This window comes from Nuphar pumila, chromosome 3, assembly GCF_984573655.1.
Source record: "Nuphar pumila chromosome 3, dmNupPumi1.hap1.1, whole genome shotgun sequence".
Lineage (NCBI taxonomy): Eukaryota > Viridiplantae > Streptophyta > Magnoliopsida > Nymphaeales > Nymphaeaceae > Nuphar > Nuphar pumila.
In genome coordinates, this window is record NC_143251.1 from 11,933,344 (window position 1) to 11,952,559 (window position 19,216).

The 19,216-nt window shown below is 38.5% G+C and overlaps 2 protein-coding genes across 4 annotated transcripts; one reads left to right on the plus strand and one right to left on the minus strand.

Annotated features, from left to right (window-relative positions):
* Nucleotides 1-4,172: 4,172 nt before the first annotated feature.
* Nucleotides 4,173-7,723, plus strand: LOC149841972 (uncharacterized). Its single transcript, XM_089998813.1, has 5 exons — nucleotides 4,173-4,264; nucleotides 5,087-5,190; nucleotides 5,521-5,698; nucleotides 5,816-5,959; nucleotides 6,232-7,723. The coding sequence occupies exons 1-5, from the start codon at nucleotides 4,220-4,222 to the stop codon at nucleotides 7,444-7,446; spliced, it is 1,686 nt and encodes a 561-aa protein (XP_089854939.1). The 5' UTR covers nucleotides 4,173-4,219; the 3' UTR covers nucleotides 7,447-7,723.
* A 96-nt stretch (nucleotides 7,724-7,819) lies between these two features.
* Nucleotides 7,820-18,916, minus strand: LOC149841973 (ras-related protein Rab5-like). Of its 3 annotated transcripts, none has more exons than XM_089998814.1 (8): nucleotides 18,634-18,916; nucleotides 18,359-18,417; nucleotides 17,342-17,419; nucleotides 17,092-17,259; nucleotides 11,474-11,522; nucleotides 10,411-10,484; nucleotides 9,601-9,694; nucleotides 7,820-9,432 (listed from the first exon to the last, which is right to left on the minus strand). In XM_089998814.1, exons 2-8 carry the CDS (start codon nucleotides 18,395-18,397, stop codon nucleotides 9,338-9,340), a joined length of 597 nt encoding a protein of 198 aa, XP_089854940.1. In that variant the 5' UTR covers nucleotides 18,398-18,417; nucleotides 18,634-18,916; the 3' UTR covers nucleotides 7,820-9,337. The 3 variants fall into 3 exon arrangements, with proteins under 3 accessions (XP_089854940.1, XP_089854941.1, XP_089854942.1); XM_089998815.1 differs by having other exon boundaries at nucleotides 18,355-18,417; XM_089998816.1 differs by lacking the exon at nucleotides 18,634-18,916 and having other exon boundaries at nucleotides 17,342-17,429; nucleotides 18,355-18,385.
* Between the last annotated feature and the right edge of the window lie 300 nt (nucleotides 18,917-19,216).

Sequence of the window (19,216 nt, forward strand, 5' to 3'; positions counted from 1 at the left end):
GTATAAAAGGTGGGGAAGAGAGTTGGGGTTTTCGGTTAGGAAGCAATTGAACGTCTCCCGCCCTGCCCATGATTAATTAAAGAGACCTTTAATCCCTCATTAAGAAAGGAGATCGAGGGAACGTGGTGAGTGCCGATCGGCGTGCTTTCCTCCGATCGTCCGGCTTCCCCGGGAAGCCACGAAGAATCGCAGAGCGCGGACGGAATTTAAGGCCGTCGAGCTCCGCCGGACAGGATAAACCTCGCCGGAGTTCACGGTTTTCAGGCGAGGACAAGCCCGTGGATCACATGCTAGCTTCTTTTCTCACGTGACCTCCAGCTGTATTATCGTCAAGAACGTCGTCTTCGTCGTCATCTCCTTTACGAAGGAATTCCGGAGGCCTGTTTTTGCCGGAAAATCTTGACATCTCACTCCCTTCAGCATTTGTCCGGTCTCCGGATTCTTTTTTTATCGGGTCGCAGCGTCGGTTTTGAGAGAAGTTTTCGGTTTTTCGTTCTTTTTCTTCTCTTTCTTCTTTGGATCGACGAGGAATCTGAGCCCGAATCAGAGCAAAGATGTTGGACGGATTGCTTGGCAAGGGGTTGCCTGCGAAATGGTGAGTATATCTAGACTTTTACGGTTTAGCGGAGATGGAGATTATATTAGTTTTTGCTGAAGATTTTTTCTTGCAGTAAATCTTCGATCAAGCTTATAAATGCGAGGTTAGAATTGATAAGGAGGAAGAGGAATTCAATTCTGAGGTTCTTGAGGAAAGATGTGGCCGATCTGCTTAGTAGCGGACAGGAAATGAAGGCGTTTAATCGGGTAAATTAAGCCTCATTTTTTTTTTCTTTTTCCTTCTTTTGCATTTTCTTTGCGTCATTTGGTAATGAATGAGCTGGGATTCTGGTGTCGGGATGGAATTAGTAATTTTATAAGGTCTCAGTTTTCTCTGTTTCTCTGAGGAAATTTGGTGAAAGAATTTGCATGTTGAAATTAGACTCTTTTATTTTGTTGAAAGTCTGCTCTGCGTTTAATTCGATGCATAGATGAAGCTTTTGGCAAACTACTTCAAAGAAACGTACGGAAAAGGAAAAGAAAGCTGGAATTAAAGAAAATAGGAGATTAATTTATAAAGATCATGAAATAGTAGGAGTATTTCAATGAATTTGATGTTAGGAACTGTCGAGAATTTGAAACTCTGTAACTTTCTTTATGGTTTTCTGTTTCAATTTGGAAAGGATAACAGGATCTTTTTCTTTTTGGAGCTTCATGATTTGAATAAAATTCAGACGAATACAGTGAATCGCCTGAATCTTTTGCCTCGTAAAATCGCCTGAAACTGGAGAAATTCCAATTGTAACGTAACTGGGAAGATGTTTGCCTTTTTTCTCCATGCTTCAAAAGAGTTTTAGCAAATTCACCATGCCGAACCCATTGCATGGTCTAATTTGGAAAAAAAATGTCTGAAATGCGTGTTTGTTCTTATATATATATATATATATATAGGAAAATGGGTCCGTGCCAAACTCATTTGGTGCTAAACTGCTTGCTAAATGTATTTTTTTGGCTAATCCGGCGCTTTTTATGCTGTTTCGGATCCATAAATGTGTTGGGCATGTTAGATTTACTAAGAATCCACACCTGAATCATGTGTTTTCGATGAAAAAAATGAAGTTTGAAGCTTCAAAAATTTACAAACATTTTAGACTGTCGCTGTACGATCAAAATTTAAAAATAAAATAAAAAAGATTAAAAAACCCATTTAACACATGAGTTTAGCAACGGACCCATTACTTATATATATATATATATATATATATATATATATATATATATATATAAAAGAAGGACTGTAAAACCAAGAAAGGTGCCACATCTATAACCAATGGTGATTGAATAGTTTTCCTGTGGAGTTTGAGTGTTGCATTGACATGACATGACATGACCTTATATATTTATTCTTTATAATGTATTTAAAAAGAAATCTGTTTTACATAAAGATTTTTGAGAAAATGGATGGCTCACAATTTTACAATCAAAAGTATTTACAGCCGTTACATTTAAATATCAAAAAATCATAATCTTAAATATGTTGATTACTAAATAAATTATAAAATTACAATATTTAGAGCCAAATTGTTAAAAAGATTAATTATTACAGCCACCCGATTGGTCAAAGATGTTGCACCTTTCTTTTGATGCAGTCATATATATATATATATAGAGAGAGAGAGAGAGAGAGAGAGAGAGAGAGAGAGACTGACTGCCCAAATAAGAAGTAGCGTGGTTTGGGTCTGAGTTAGGATTATGTTGAGGTTGAGAAAATGAAAGCCCAAACGCGACCACATATTTGTCACGTCAGGTTCCCGTCCACCCAATATTCGGCTCAGCATTTTCATGCCCATACTTTGGTATCCACTGTTCAGGTTTGGGACAAGCTGTTTGTCCGATACAAATCCAAGTCATTATAAGTTGCAAGATATGTCACGTACGGACATTATTTTAATAGATTTTAATTGTTTCTGAATAATTTTTAATTACTTTTTTATAAAAATATATTTCGCATATGTTAAAATAAATAAAAAAATCCACGTCCAAGTGTCTTATTTTCAGAAAAAATGAATTGTTTGTTGAATTCGTATTTAGAGTCGGATCGTACCCCTATCTTTGTGACACAGGTTTGAGTGCCCCACTAACCTCCAACTCGGCAAAACACCGGTTCAAGCGGTGATAGATTTTGAGATTTGTTGTTACTTTTTAATGTATAAAAGGTCACTTTCATATATTTTATGCCTTTCTTATTTTTAAAATTAGGACCTTCTTTTCTGTTTCAGTCTTAATTTTCTTTGAGATAAACGCAAATGATAACCTGCCTCCAAAAGTATCAATGCAAATTTCAAAAAAGCCCTTGCCTTAAGGATATTTTGGTAATTTAGTATAGTTGAGTCCTCCGGACCTTCAACTAAGCGCAGGTTTGGAAATGAAAAAATAGTAGGAAAAATGAAAATAAGAAAGACAAAATTATGACTTTTCTAACTATATTTTAAAGTAGAAAATTTCTTGAAAGATTTTTTTTTTCTAAAAAGTATGATTTTTTATTTTTGATAAAGAAAAATTCTTACCTTAAGAGGTGAAGGAATTTTTCTTATCAAAAATTCTTTTTGCATTAGGACCACCATTCACCCCACGATACATCTCATTCTATAAGTGTCCCGACAAGATATTCCTTCATCTTCATCTTCCTTCCACTCCGACTCTCCTCCATTCTCATCTTCATCTTTCTCTCATTCATCACCATTTTCAGGTTTCTTTCTAAGAGCAGGCTCTCTCTCTCTCTAAACATAAGCTAATAAGTTTGTTATTTCTCTGAATTTTCTTTTTGTTTTGCTCATGCTATACAGACAAGCTAAAATTTTTCATTTAAAAAAGTTATAAACTTTTAAGCAGAAGTCTTTTTTCTTATGAGAATTTTACTTGCTTTCAAAAACAACTTAAAGGATTTTGAAATTTAAATACCATAGAGAAGAAATCAAGTGATTGGAAAAGTGATTTGACATCTTCACCATCCATTATCATGATCAATGGTCACCGTTGTGACTGACAATGATGATGTCATCATTAACATTTTGGCAAGCCCTAACACTTGCATAAGGACCGTGGGATTGAAGCAATGGACGGTGAGGTTGTCAGGTTACTTTTTTAAAGTGATTTTGAAGTGCCAAATCTTGCATTTGGCGGCTACACCTTCTATAGGTAGTAGCTATTATCTTCATTCTTACAAAAGCAAAAGGGTCTTGCTTCCCATCTTGAATGCATAAACTCCCATCTCAGCTACCTGTTGCCAAACATCCACCATTAACGTATAAATAACTCCCATCTCAGCTACTAGTTTTCAAAGATAAAAATGGGACGGAACGGATGCGGGGACTGTGATTTCAACATACATTAGATGCGGTGGATGCTCAAAACGGCGTTTGCCGCATCCTTAAAAAGGTGTTTTTTTTATAACACCCCTTCCCCTATTACAAAAAGAATAAGATACGGAGAACACGTTAAAAATAAAATCGGGAGTAGGGGTCCCCCGACTCTCTCTCTCTCTCTCTCTCTCTCTCTCTCTCTCTCTATATATATATATATATATATATATATATATATATATATATATATATATATATAGCAGCTAGGGGTCACCGGTGCCGGGGTCACCGACGCCGGGGATAAGGCCGCCATCGAGGTGATGCAAGGCTATCATCGAGGCGACGCGAGGCCGGCAAAGCTGCCGGTGAGGTTCTCCTTTTCTTTCTTCCTCTTTTTTTATTCTTTCTTCTTTTATTTCAGTTTGAATTAAATTTTTTTTAGGACATTTTTAGGTTTTCATATGTGAGGGTTTTCTTAGATTAAGGGTTTTTGTTTGATGTTATTGATTAGGGTTTCTTCTTCTAGATTAAGGTTTTTCCTTCTTCATTCTTCCCCTATCAAACAAAGGACATTTGTTAGACTTAGAACACAAAGAAAACAGAACCAATATTGTGTTCCGTTCTGTTTGTTCATTTCATCCAATCTTGGACAAGCCATCAAATAACCCCTAAGTGTCTGACCCACTTTTTTGTCTCTGATGCTTCTCATTGTTTTTCACCAAATATTTGTATGATTAGTTGCTCATGGGAACGGAACCCTAACCACCCGTCTAGTGGCCAAGGCAGCTTCTACTACACCAAACCCCATGGGTATTGGGTATTTAATGCAGATTTACAAAATAAGTCAATTTTTAAATCATTGCTATCTTAACTAAGCTCTGCTATAGCTTCCAGTACTTCAGAATCCATGGTTGTTTTCCCGATGATTACAATGCTTCTTCATTAGCTAAGTCTCAGTTTTGATTGGAACTCCTCTATTTAACATGGTGCTGGAATAAAAATACAAGTTCAAAATGTTGTTAGTATTTTTAAGTATTGAATGCTTGCCATATGTTTTAGCTTCTTCAGCTAACATCTGCAACTTAATCATTTGCCTTTTTCTCTTTCCTAAATTCAAGGCTGTTTGTGCGGCATTCTTTGTTGATGTGATACCTGTGAATTCCCCTTACTGACGTATACTAAAACAGGTTGAGCTACTAATGGCTGAGCAGAACATCTTCACTGCATATGATATGATCGAGCAATTTTGCAATTCCATCTTGAGTAACCTCCCGGCCATTCAAAAGCAGAGGTATGGAGTGGCATAAAAATTTCCAACCTGATTTGACTTAACCTGAGAAATTTCGTTATTGTATAGTCCCAACGTGTTTGAAATTTAGTCTTTTATAAGTTGACATGAACATGCTTTGTCCCTCTTTTTACTTGGTCTTTGTAGCGGCATATTTAAGAGAACCGTGCCTAATTTTCAAATATTACTCAACTTTAAATACGTATCTAAATGTAATGTCCATCGAATTGGTAATGAATGTATTAATCTTTTTGCTTGCAATATGAAGCATCTCCAATCAAGTGCCTACTAATAATTAAGGTGAGTAATGCATTTGTTTCTCTTATTGTACAGGGAATGTCCTCCTGAAAGTAGGGAACCTGTAGCAAGTCTCATGTTTGCTGCTGCTAGATTTGCTGATTTGCCAGAACTACGCAATCTTAGGAGCTTATTCACAGGGCGATATGGTACTGCACTGGCGTATAGTGCCCAAGACTTGCATTCAGATCCAGATTGCGCTGTCAATCATGAGGTACCCAACCAGGGATCAATCATCGGTCCAATTCTCACTTTCTACAACTATTTATAAAAAATAACACGGTTTTTTTTTGAAGTATAAAAAATAACACGGTTATTTCTCTATTACTAGTTTGCAGAGATACTCTCGTCGTCAAGGCCACCTTCAACAGTAGCGAAGTTGAATTTAATGCGAGAAATAGCAAAAGAATCATCTATTATGTGGGACTCCAAGGCTTTTGAGGAGAGGATTGCAGACCTTTATGCATCAGAAAATGTGAGTCTTCCTACTATCCAGAATGCGGTAATGTTTAGGTTCAGAAAACTAACCTGGGCACATGGGGGTTGGTTGCGACCTCCTAGGCACATAATCATGGCCAATCAACTAACATTTACTCGGAACTTGGAAATGATTCACTTCTATTAATGAACTGTGTATGCTTCTAAACTGGTTAATTATTCTGTAGTTGTAGTCTGTGAATAGCCGATGGGTCAGCATCACTTTTTCTTTTTTCGCTTTTTTACTTCTTCGTCTTCCTTCCATCTCAGGGAACAGAGGGCTCATCTGACTTGAATGATGGATGCATCGATGGGGATTATGTTACCAACAAAAAAGGCAGTAAAGACTCTTTGTCACACAGAAAGAATGAACTTCTGGGATACACCAGGGAACCAATTAATACAGAGGATGACAAGTTTCATGCAAGAGACCGCCAGGAGATTTTGTTTCACCCAAAAAGTGAACCCCCTTTGGAGTATATGGATGTTGAAAGTGACAGAAAGACCGAACCTCTCGTGGCTCATTCAACAGAGCCAGAGGGATGGGATGATAAAGAGCCTGATGGTGGAGAGATTCTCATGGCCCGTGATCGTCGTGCACTTGCAGAGAACACAAAAGGAAGAGACGTACCAGACAGCAGGAAGCCCAATTCGATCAGGAACGTCAGACCCCCTTATGTCATATCAAAGGACCGCAAGTTGGCAAATGATACGGAAGCTGAAAATGCCGGTCCCAACAATCATCAGGATGCTGTCGACTCAAAAGCCGCGGATGCTGCGAAAAGGCCTCCTTATGTCATACCCAAAGCTCACAAACCTAGAAACGATACTGAGGATGAAATTGCAGGTGCCAAAAGTCATCAAGATGCTGACTTGTTGGTTGAAGATGATCAATCTAGCTACAGAATACCTAGAACTGGGGCAGTCTCTGCTGCCAATCATGAGAGCAGAATACCAAGAACCGTCGATGACAAGGCCCCTAAGCCAAAATCCGTGAGGAGGAGACGCGCACAGCCAGTATACACCAATGTTGACAACAATGATGATTCTCCTGCCCGGCATGGACATGAGAATGGGCATCTTGTTGATGGCAAACCAAAAAGGCATGGAAGACGAGTTCAGCATTATGATGATGATGGTCGTGGTGGTGACGATGAGGAAAAGATCATGGATGAGCTCTTGATACACTGCAGTAGGAAACATACCCCTCAAATTGGGACGAGGCATCCTCATCGCCATGTTGATGATGATGGCACCACGTTGGGTTCAGCAGCACATTCGGCATTGGAATCGAGTCATACTCCTGTTTCACTACCTCCTGAGCAATCAAAGCCTGAAGAGAATGGTGTTAAAGGACCTGCTGGTGCAGCTTCGATGCAGCCAGACTTGGGGAATAGCAATGGTCTACGTGTTCATCCTAAGCTCCCGGATTATGATGATCTTGCTGTTCGATTTGCAGCCTTGAGGAGGGCAAGCAATGGCTAAGGGGCCATTCGATGCACAATCGATCGGTTTCCACGGTTAGCTTCTGATCAGGGAAGGTAATAATGGGTAAGGTTCCATGCGTTGTACTTTTGTAGACATATGTTTGTTTCTTCTACAGTTTAATGCTCTGTTGATAAGCCTCTTTTCATCATTTGTTTCGCTGGTCTCAGCTGTGTATTCCACATTTTTTGTCATGTCACTAAATAGAGCTACATGTAGTTTTACGCAAGCCAGAGATCATAATCAAGGCTCTCTATAGAAGTCATGGGAAACCAAAGAGACGGTGTTTTCTTGAATCACGGAAGCTGCTCATGACTCGACTTGGGAAACTATAGGCTCGGGCAGTACTGCTTAATGAGATTGTCATGTTTTTTTTTTTTTGAGATTTATAACCCTAAGAAACCGCACCTGGCATGAAGATCTGGTAGTGCTGGCTCGGCCTGCCATAACTACCGAAGCTAGAACCCTCACCCCAGGGGTTATGCTGAGCGTTGGCTTGCATAGAGAGGAGACACCCATGAGAACCGAACCTTGACCACCCGGCTAGTGGCCAAGGCTCCACCCCACTACGCCAATCCCTTTGGGGCTAATGAGCTCGTTATGTCTTAATAAAGCCAAGCCTGAGCAAGAGATGCCCGGTTGGACTGATGAGCTTGTTTGGTTCATCATGAACTCGTCAGGCTTTCAGCTCGTTACGAGTCTGTGTGCTAAATTCTCAAGGGGTTGGATTTTACGACTGTTGAAACGTTGCATTTCCTATTGCATGAAAGGCACCTTCATAGTTGCTATCTTGGCTTCTTTTTACCATAACCAGTGGCCTACGTGTACCACGTGTTGATGGGGCTTGGATCAAGAGCTAAGCATCATTAATCTTAGATTCCCGTTGCAGGTTAGGGACGTTAATGGATTGAATTTTATCTAATATCCAACCAAACCCAAACTCCATTTAGTTGAATTTGGTAAGCCAAAACCATATCCTATTATAATCAGATGCATGCATGGTTATAATTTTTTGCTACCCAATCCTATGAATATTCGCATTTGATGGATATATGAATCCGTTTACATGTAAAAAAGCAGAATTTGTATGAGCTTTTCACCATCCAAATCTGATCTGAATTGGAATCCATTTAACCAATATCCAGTTAGTCAGATATGGTGTTGTACATCTGACCCAAATCCGAACCTTTTACATCTCTATTGCAGGGGTTGGTCATTGGGCCAGACCAACCCAACCAGGTACTCATTACAGCGTGACAGATCAGGTCCCAACCCCAATCCACTGGTAGTCTAGCCCGACCCTCATGTCATATCCGTCACCCCTCCAATCAGGTCAGACCCTATAGAACCTGGGCCCAAGTTTGCCGGGACAATGCCTTTCATTTTTTCAACCCAGTCCCAAACCAAGCCCACTGTATATTCAGATTGAGTCAGGCATGGGTCTTATTGTGATTCAGGTAGCCAGGTAGCCCAAACCCATCCCTTCCCGGATCGGTATCCGGTGGCTGGCCCATTCAGGAACAGGTACTCGACCAAATACCCACCCTTATCAGGTTAACTGGGTGGTCAAGTTTACTAAGTTTTCTGATTCAATCTCCACCATCAATTCCCGGATGAAACTGGAAAATGGGATGCTGAGCTTCTGAACCAACTTCACCTAATCAGAAAATACCGCATCAAGAAATGAAGGTATAGATTATATACAAGATCAAGTGTTCAACCATCAAGGAGCCAAATGCGCCATCCGTTATAAAGAACACTGGCTGAGTAGCCCACCCATACCTGGCCCCGAAGGAAGAATAATGTCGCAACCATCTCACTTTCAAGTCTGCAGCAGAACAGGATTTGTCTTATTAATAAGAGCTGTGCTCAAAATTACATAAATGGTGGATCAGGCAGAGCAACAGAACAGTCTCCTCCCTTGTGGTTGATTGTGCAGCTTCATCCCGCCCTGTTTCAAGGGAGAAGCCTTTGTGAGGCGCTTTGCTGTGAAGAAGCATAGACAAAGAAGTGGTTAAGATGATGCATTCAAACATTAAACTTACTCCGGCCAAAGTCCAACTGAAGTAAAAAATAAAAAGAAAATAGACAAAAAAGACGTAATGAAAGCTAGATTTTTGCCAAAAAGTTCGAAAACGGATGAGGAGATTTTACCTATCTCATAGAAGAGCTCATTTACGTTCTGTGCAGTCTTTGCAGACGTTTCAATGAAAAACATCCCATTTTCTTGAGCATATGCTTCACCATCCTGCAACAGTTACAAGTTGACATTATCTGGAGATGATAAAGACGCAAAAATCTAAGCATTATCCGTTTTATCATCAAATAGCTCAACAACATCAGCATGAATCGTTGTCTTCTCATTAGAAATATAGAAGGAATTATCAAATGATACAGAAACATCTTGTGCCTGTGTGTGCAGCTGTACGATTGCGTAACCCAAACATACTCATGTTGGTGCTGGTAATTCTGGATGCTGGTGCTGGGTGCTTTTGGGCACTTCTGAATATACATGTACTACATACTACATGCACAGAATATACTCTTATGCTGTCATACATTTTATTAGAATATGTTGTTATAGATAATGTTGCTAAACATTTTTAGATCCACAACTAAATTTATAAAGAGCGGTCAATGAACTGAAGCTTGGTATCCATGTCACCAAGTGCCAGGCACAAACAACACTGGCTGGTAAAAGCACCCATGTCACATAGGCTGAGAGTTGGGACTTCTTTAGCCATAGGCTCATCTATGACAGCATTTATATTGTGAATGTATCACAAAAAGAGTATGATGATAAACCTTCATTTTTCTAAAATAAACAAATTCAAAAACCTTATGATTCAAAAAGAAGTAGCTATCAGAACAAAATTTCTCTATCCTAAAAGTTCAGGTGAAACAGCTGGGCAGCAGAGATGAACAGCTAAACAGAATAAAAGCCAGCATAGGTTTTAGTGATACCTCACTAGTCACATTTCTTTTAGTCTCCAGGTCTGCTTTATTTGCCACTAATACCATCACTAAATTTGGATTACCTACAAAAGGTACAGGTGTCAATTACCAATATATGATGTAAAAAAATGAAGATTCATGCCCCCACTAAGAGTATGATAAGCTTAAGCCCACTATGCATATGAACACCTGATGCTTAATACTAAACACATTTGGTCAAGTAAAATTAATCAACTCTGGACCATACATAGAATCAGTGATTTTGTAATAGACTAGCAATTAAATAACCATCTTATAAAACTCTATACAAATGCATGCAGCAAGAGCAGACAATAGCAAAACCATGTCACCTAGCAATAACATGGAAAACACGACTAGGCTCCAAGTTGTTTGAGTCCCTGCACTATTCTCCCATATGAGGAAAAGAAGCCAACACTTTGTTTAATGAGAATGGGCCATAAGGCCCATAACATGAAGCAAACCCCCTTGCCCTCTTCCTTTTGCCAGAAGACGTGCATGACGTTTGATGGACAATGAAAAAGAAAGGGAGAAAATAGAGGACAACAAGGGATGGAAAAATAAGAACCACATTTCTCAAAAGACTAGCAAACTTCAAATTTTTGGGATGCAAAAAAATCTCATCCGCGATGATCTTTCACATAGATATTAGTTAAATGCAATTACTGTGAAAGAAACAGGCTGATCAATGTAAAGGTTACATAAACAAGGACACTAGAAAATCTTTTCAGTAGATAGATTCAACTAATGTCATTTACTATTAGTTATCAAATCAATTTTGAATTTTTGGTTACTAGGATAATTAAATTGCTATTTTCCAAATTCATTGACAGATGGATGTGTATTGTGAAAAGCCATCAGTTGGTCAAATGAAGAAACTCATCTACCGTCAATAACAAAAAACTTCAAATAGCACTTCAAACTGGTTAATCAAGCCAGTGAATCAATTGCGAACATCAAAATATTGTTACACCATATGATCATTGATTTAGGCTAACATAGACAAATTGGATAGATAGGTTCCTTCTGAAAAATGAAGATTCATATGAAACACCTTGTCTTTGTAGCTCTTGAACCCATTTTTTAGCTCGAACAAATGAATCCTGCAAGAAGAAAAGATTAACCATCAAAATTTGTTACCATGGAAACAATAAATTGATGAAATTTGTGGAAGAGTTACAGGTGGAAAAGCATGACTCGCATGGTACTAAAAATTTATGCATATTGTACGTAATGTTCAAATGGTTTTGCATGTTCATTTTTCATGGATAAATTGTCTGACCAAATGATGCTCCCCCAACACATTAATGCAATGAGACAACATCTACATATGCAAACAGTGAACTCATATAAATTGGCATTTTGTGGCAACATATGACAACTACATCACTAATGGAAGAATCAGGCCTTCTCTAATAGCTATGAGGCAGGGAAGTGCTACTGAGCGTGATTACAGGGTAACCAGGTTAACCACAATCCTAAGACATTGTATTACATTAGTAGAAGTGGAAATTCTCTTAAGGTGAATGGTAGGAAATCTTTTCTCAAAGACATGCATAACCTGCCATGAGAACAACCAAACTATCCATGGAAGTATTCAACTTCATTTGGTGACTCAATTATTTAGATAGCTCCATGTTTTCAGCCTCTTCGTTCCTCCCTGTAATGACAGATCAGCAGAATACTCAAGTAGGGAGGCCTCAATTTTTGAGTCACTTGGATCTACAAGAGGTGGCTTCTTCCTAGATATCAAAATATGGTTTGATGCCCAGACGATTGAACCTGTTACAGATAGATCCAACAGGCATATGAGTCCATGAAGAAGACACATGTACAGCTTATATACCTTGTGAACATCTAATCCGAATTTTGCAGCTAGCACCTCTATTTTGGAAACATTCTATGCAGACCTTTAATTGGTTTATGCAAAAGTGGATACATGAGTTTGTGGATTTGCCTGAAGTTTGAGAAGTAGGAGTGGTTTACGGCTCATTGGATGGGCTCAAGATGTTCCAGAGTGAATAGTGATCCATCTAGACCCAATATGTCCTTCCTTTGCTAGATGAAACTGTTATTATTATTATTATTATTATTATTAGGGAAACAGGTGAAACATTTTCCACCATCTAGAGGATAGAAATTTACTTGCTTGAATTGGGAACCTAGATAACTCCGCCTGTGTAGTTATACACTGCCGGTCCCAAGCCCGGATAAAGGAGGAGGGTTGCGGTAGGCCTGTGACAGCCAGCATAAAAACTTTGTCATATCCTATGAAAATGAACCAATATGAGAATTTCGTTGGGGCGTTCCCTACTGAGCGACGCGCTGTACTCTCTAGGCCCGGAGGCAGTGATAAATATGCAAGGGTTGCTAGGTCGTCGCCCAGAAGCGACGCGTCACACCGGCGCCCGGGTGTGGTGTCAAATAGGCAAGGGTTCCCTCACTTTGTTGGACGGGTGGGGGTAAAGAAGTTAGTCCAAGACCATAAAATTAGGTTAGCCACTTGGAACATAGGGTCTTTAACTGGTAAGTTGGTAGAGTTAGTAGATGTTATGTGTAGGAGAAAGATTGATATTTTATGTCTTCAAGAGACCAAATGGGTAGGTGAGAAAGCTAAAGTGATAGAACCTTGGGGATATAAGATTTGGTATACAGGAATAAATAGGAATAGGAATAGGAATGGAGTAGGGATTGTTATGAGTCGTCAGTTTATAGATAATGTAGTTGAGGTCCGTAGGAAGGGTGATAGAATTTTACTTATTAAATTAGTATTAGGTACGGATATTATTAATATTATTAGTGTTTATGCACCTCAAGTAGGTTTAGATGATTCCATTAAGCATCAATTTTGGGAAGATTTAGATGGAGTAGTACAAGAGACATCTTATGGAGAAAAGCTTTTCATCGGCGGTGACCTTAATGGACATGTAGGCATTAGTAGGGATGGATTTGAGAATATCCATGGAGGCTATGGTATAGGAAAAAGAAATGAAAGTGGAGAAAGGATTTTAGATTTTTGTTTGTCCTATGATATGATCTTAGCAAACACTTGGTTTAGGAAGAGGGAGTCTCACCTAGTAACATTTAAAAGTGGGGTTAATACGAGTCAGATAGATTTTTTCCTACTTAGAAAGAGAGATAGGGGTTGTTGCATCGATTGTAAGGTTATACCAGGAGAAAGTGTAGCTACACAACATAGAGTCTTAATTTTAGATCTTAGAATTAGACAATGCCGCAAAAGGGATAGACATAGGATAGATCCTAGAATTAAGTGGTGGGCACTGAAAGGAGCTAAACAAGGAATGTTTGTAGAGCAGGTAGTTAAGGAAGTTGATTGGTGTCTCGAGGAGGATTCAGAATCAATGTGGAATAAGATAGCGGGTGGTATGAGAAAAGTAGCTAAGGAGGTATTGGGTGAGTCTAAAGGCGGTGCACCACTAGGTAAGGATACATCATGGTGGAACGAGGATGTCAAATTAGCTATTAAGGTTAAAAGAGAGTGTTATAGAAATCTAAGTAAGAGTCGTGATAATGAGAATTTGGAGAAGTATATGATAGCAAAGAAGGAAGCTAAAAAAGTTGTTCGAAACGCGAGGGCTAAGGTATATAAGGAGGTTTATGACAAGTTGGATACCAAAGAAGGCGAGAAGGATATTTATAGGCTTGCAAAGATGAGAGATAGGAAATCGAAGGATTTGGGTATGGTTAGATGTATCAAAGATGAAACGCAAAGGGTTTTAGTCAAAGATGAGGAGATTAAGGAGAGATGGAAAGATTATTTTGATAAGCTATTTAATGATAGTCATGCTCAAGATCTTGGAGACTTCTCCATTCCTTTTCATGAGATAAATCGTGACTTCATGCGCAAGATTCAAAAGAAAGAAATTGCAGAGGCTTTGAAGAAAATGAAATCAAGAAGGGCAGTTGGCCCAGATGGTATACCTATCGAGGCTTGGAAATGCTTGGGAGAGAAAGATTTAGAATGGTTGACAAATCTTTTTAACTTGATTTGGCGAACAAATAAGATGCCTAATGAGTGGAGGAAGAGTACTTTGGTGCCTTTATATAAGAATAAGGGTGATATACAAGATTGCACAAACTATCGTGGTATAAAACTCATGAGTCATACTATGAAACTTTGGGAGAGGGTGATTGAGTCTAGGTTGAGGAAGGTTGTCATGATATCGGAGAATCAATTTGGTTTTATGCCTGGAAGATCAACTATGGAAGCTATACATCTTCTTAGACAACTTATTGAAAGATATAGAGAGAGGAACAAAGATTTGCATATGGTTTTTATTGATTTAGAGAAGGCATACGATAGAGTACCTAGGGACGTTCTCTGGTGGACAATGATGAAGAAAGGTGTTTCTCTCAAGTACATTAGTATAATTAAAGATATGTATGAAGGAGTAGTGACCAATGTCCGCACTTGTGGAGGGGTGACAACCAATTTTCCGATAACGGTTGGGTTACATCAAGGATCTGCTTTAAGCCCTTTCCTATTTGCGATAGTGATGGATGAGCTTACGAGATCAATTCAAGAAAATGTACCGTGGTGTATGTTGTTTGCTGATGATATTGTTTTGATTGATGAGTCTAGAGCTGGGGTTAATGCTAAGTTAGAATTATGGAGACAGACATTGGAAGCTAGAGGTTTTAAGTTGAGTAAGAGTAAGACTGAATATATGGAATGTCGGTTTAGTAAGCAACGAAGTAGTGATGGGAGTGTAGTGAAACTTGGTGAGCAAGATATACCGGTGAATGATTATTTCAAATATTTGGGATCCATCATTCAAAAGTATGGAGAAATTGATGGAGATGTAAATCATAGGATAAAGGTTGGGTGGATGAAATGGAAAAGTGCTACTGGAGTGCTGTGCGATCGTAGAATGCCATTGCGGTTGAAGGGAAAGTTTTATAGGACGACTATTAGACCCGCTTTACTATATGGTACGGAATGTTGGGCTGCCAAGAGACATCATATTCAAAAAATGAGTGTAGCTGAGATGCGGATGCTTAGATGGATGTGTGGAAATACAATAAAAGATAAGATTCGGAACGAAGAGATACGTAAGAAGGTAGGTGTTGCACCCATTGAAAATAAGATGCGAGAGAATCGTTTACGGTGGTTTGGACATATTCGGCGAAGGCCTAATGATGCTCCAGTTAGAAGGTTGGAGAAATGGAAAAATATATTAGTTAAAAGAGGTCGGGGTAGGCCTAGGAAGACTTGGATGGAGATGATAGGAAAGGATATGAATGCTTTGAACCTCACCGAGGACATGGCGTTGGATAGAAATGATTGGAGGAAAAGGATTCATGTGGAAGACCCAAAATGAATTTCTTTTTTGGTTCATATCGCTGACCCCAATTGTTTTGGGATGAAGGCGTAGTTGTTGTTGTTTGTTTGTTGTTGAATTGGGAACCTAGATGATATACTTTTATATTGTATCTTTAGTTCAGTCAAGGAAAGAAATCCAGTTATCTTTCATGATTCATGTGCACCCCTAATCAACAATTTCTAGCTACAGGTGGCTCTTGTTGATTCATAGAAAATCTATGTTTCATCAGAACATAAAACAGTAGTGTACGCTAATGGATTGCAGTTTACTTAAATGGTTTAGAATTTTCTTACCAACAATTTAGTTCATAAATTTAGATCAGTCAATCAAGGACGAGGAGCTTGTAGAATAGATGGATCATGGATCTCAAGGCATAACCAAGTGCAAGAAATATTAGATGGATTTACAATCAATTACAGCAAAAAGAAAATTCTATAGGTTAAGGGTCACTGTGCTTAAGAACCCTGAATGGGATACAAACTTTTCACCTGAACACAGTTGTAGAACTCTAAAAATCATCTGAGATGCAGTACAGGCTATTCATATTCAAATCACAATTCAAGCTTTGTTATGATAAAGAAAAATCCAGAAGATTTAAAGTGGATGTTAGGAAATGGGGTTGGATGCATTGATAAGGATGGCTTCTTCACGTTCACAATAATTCTCTTCTGTTTAAAATAATTTTGGCATTCAATAGATGTGAATTCATATGATAGAGAAACATGCATTGAAAAGAATGAAGACTGCAGTTGCTTGTTCAAATTGAAAATGAGAGAGAGAGAGAGAGAGAGATTTTGGGAGAAAAGGAAAACCAGATAAGGTTATTAATTATACACATACATAGAGTAGCAACCTAATATTCCATCCAAACCTTAGTAGTCAAAAGTGTCACATGTTGCCTAGAAGCCCAAAATAATAAATAAATTCAAAATAAAATTCTTTAAAATGACAAAAATAAGAAAATTTTGAAGACTTAAGATATTTATAAAACACTACCAAAATAAGATTATCAGATTTCAGAATGTTGAAGCACACCATGATGGTAGCTACATGTTTGGAGGCTTTCCTTCCAACTAAAAATTAATCTATTTCTCATCAACAACATAACTTTCAAGTCTTTCATCACTTTATATCTCTTGCAAAAAACATATTAACAATTGAACTTAGCAATCTTCAGAAGCTCACGAGCACTTTCAAAAAGGCCATTTACATAAATAATTATTTTCAAAAGGTTATTAAAAAGGAAAATTGACCAAGACATGCCAACCATGAATTTCAGAACAAATCCTTCCAACGGTATGCATGATATTAAGGATATGCAATTTACCATGCTTGTAATATCATAGACAACAACAGCTGCAGCTGCCCCTCGATAATACATGGGTGCCAAGCTATGATATCTTTCTTGGCCAGCAGTATCCCATATATCAAACTTGACAGTGGCTTCATTTAAAGAGAGTATTTGGGAGAAAAAAGCTGCTCCAATTGTTGATTCCTGAAACTTATCAATAAGTCAATTGTCCTTCATTATGAAATGTTTGGAACCACAAAGTAAACTGGTATTAGAAATTATGTACCTGGTAATCAAAGAACTGTCCCTTCACAAATCTCAGCACCAGACTCGTTTTTCCAGTTCCCATGTCCCCTAGGAGTACCTGGAAAATACTAATAACATATCCTGTTAAACCTTACATATTTCTGAATGCATCACCCAATCAAGTTATGATTATTAAAGCCCCTTCAAACAATAGTTTTGAGAACACAAAAAATCAAACGATACTTGGGATGTCACATGCTGCTCCCTAACCAGATAGCTGAGTCTTCATGGGCCAAAACAGTAACAGATTTTAAATCAGAAAAAGAGCTAGTTTTTACATTGTCTGGATAATATGATAATTTGATCACGCCAATTGGAGAACAATTTTGAAAACTAACAACAAATTTAATCTATCTCATTGTCTTTGGTTAATGATCGAATTTTTCATTTAAGACAACGATCACATGATATGCCCAACTCGTTGGCCGCATCTTTTAATCTGAGTATAATCATTCACACCTTGGGTGGATGGGAATTCAGCATATCGATCGAGTTCCAACCATCCTGTGCTAAAGGGGAATGAATAACATGTGAATAGATCGCTGCCTAAAAGATTGACTGCTCCCCCATCCATGAGGGCATGTGTGAAGCCTGACGATTTCTGAGAATGACGGGATCTTACTCTGTTACTTTCCCACAAGAAAAAAATATCTTTTTCATATACATATGGTGCGATGCATTTGCTATGTTTTTTTTCCAATGGAAGTTTTTCCAGTAGCTGGATGGGACACCATAATTCATGGTGAAATAACAGATAAAACACCACTGCCAAGATCTTATCAGGAAAAAAATAAGTACTACCAAGAGCATGAATTTGTAATATTCCAGTTTATCCTAAAAATTGGATAAATTGGGACATTTGAATTGTGCCGAGTATTGCAACATCCCTGCTTATCCCACTGTCTAGACAATCCGGCATGGAATTGCCTGATCTAATGACCGAAAGCAAATTTCGAAATCAAGGATCATGAAAGAAACAATAACTAAACCTACCCACCAGCTTTGCCTGAATATTCTTGTTGCTGCTTCTCGCCATCTCAAAAACGATTTCTCCTCCTGAAAAAATAAAAATAAAAATAAAAATCAGAGTAGAACAAAAAAAAATCAAAAAGGGTATTCCGTTATCTCGAACAAGAGTCGATTTAGGAGTCCAAACATTGGATTGAGGGTAAAGGAGAAGCGTTGGCATCGGTGGGAGCCACCCACCAAACTCAACCCACATCCTATGAATATTAGCCCTACTATTGGATTGAGGATTTAAAAAAGAATTACCTCGATTGATCGGAATGCCAAATTAAAGTTCAATCAAGAAGAAGCAAGTATTCTCGCCTCACAGACCAAATTCCTGAGTCCGGATTGGATATGAGAGAGAGAGAGAGAGAGAGAGAGAGAGAGAGAGAGAGCGGCGAAACATTTTCCGTGATAAGCCAACGAGAAAAGATTAGAAAAAAGGGATCGAGGAAAGAGAAAAAAAAATCATAGGATAGAGAGGGCCGAAAACGTAGAGAAGAGAACTTGGGGGAGACCGTTAGGTCTGAAATTCGGAAATTTTGACCGGCCGATGCCCCTCCGCTTTGAAGCAACAGAAAATAAATAAATAAATAATCTAGGCTAATTGACGGAGGTAGGGCTGTCAACGGGTCGGATCAGGGTTGATCCGGACCCCCCATATAAGTATTAAGTAGGTTCGGGTCACGAAAATAGAATCTCATATATGACCCGTATATTCTAAAAATGTATTTTTATTGACAATACATATAAAATACTCAGGTCAGGTACCTGGTAAAAATTCTGATCCAAACTTGACACCCATATTTATCGGATCAGGTTTGGGTTGACCCGAATATTATTTGGG

Coding starts and splice junctions, on each gene's coding strand:
- LOC149841972 (XM_089998813.1), top strand. CDS start 4,220: ATGCAAGGCTATCATCGAGGCGACGCGAGGCCGGCAAAGCTGCCG. Junction 5,191..5,520: donor CCGGCCATTCAAAAGCAGAG/GTATGGAGTGGC, acceptor CTTATTGTACAG/GGAATGTCCTCCTGAAAGTA. Junction 5,960..6,231: donor ACCTTTATGCATCAGAAAAT/GTGAGTCTTCCT, acceptor CTTCCATCTCAG/GGAACAGAGGGCTCATCTGA.
- LOC149841973 (XM_089998814.1), bottom strand. CDS start 18,397: ATGGCGAGAAGCAGCAACAAGAATATTCAGGCAAAGCTG. Junction 17,260..17,341: donor GACAGTTCTTTGATTACCAG/GTACATAATTTC, acceptor GATAAGTTTCAG/GAATCAACAATTGGAGCAGC. Junction 10,485..11,473: donor TCAAGAGCTACAAAGACAAG/GTGTTTCATATG, acceptor TACCTTTTGTAG/GTAATCCAAATTTAGTGATG.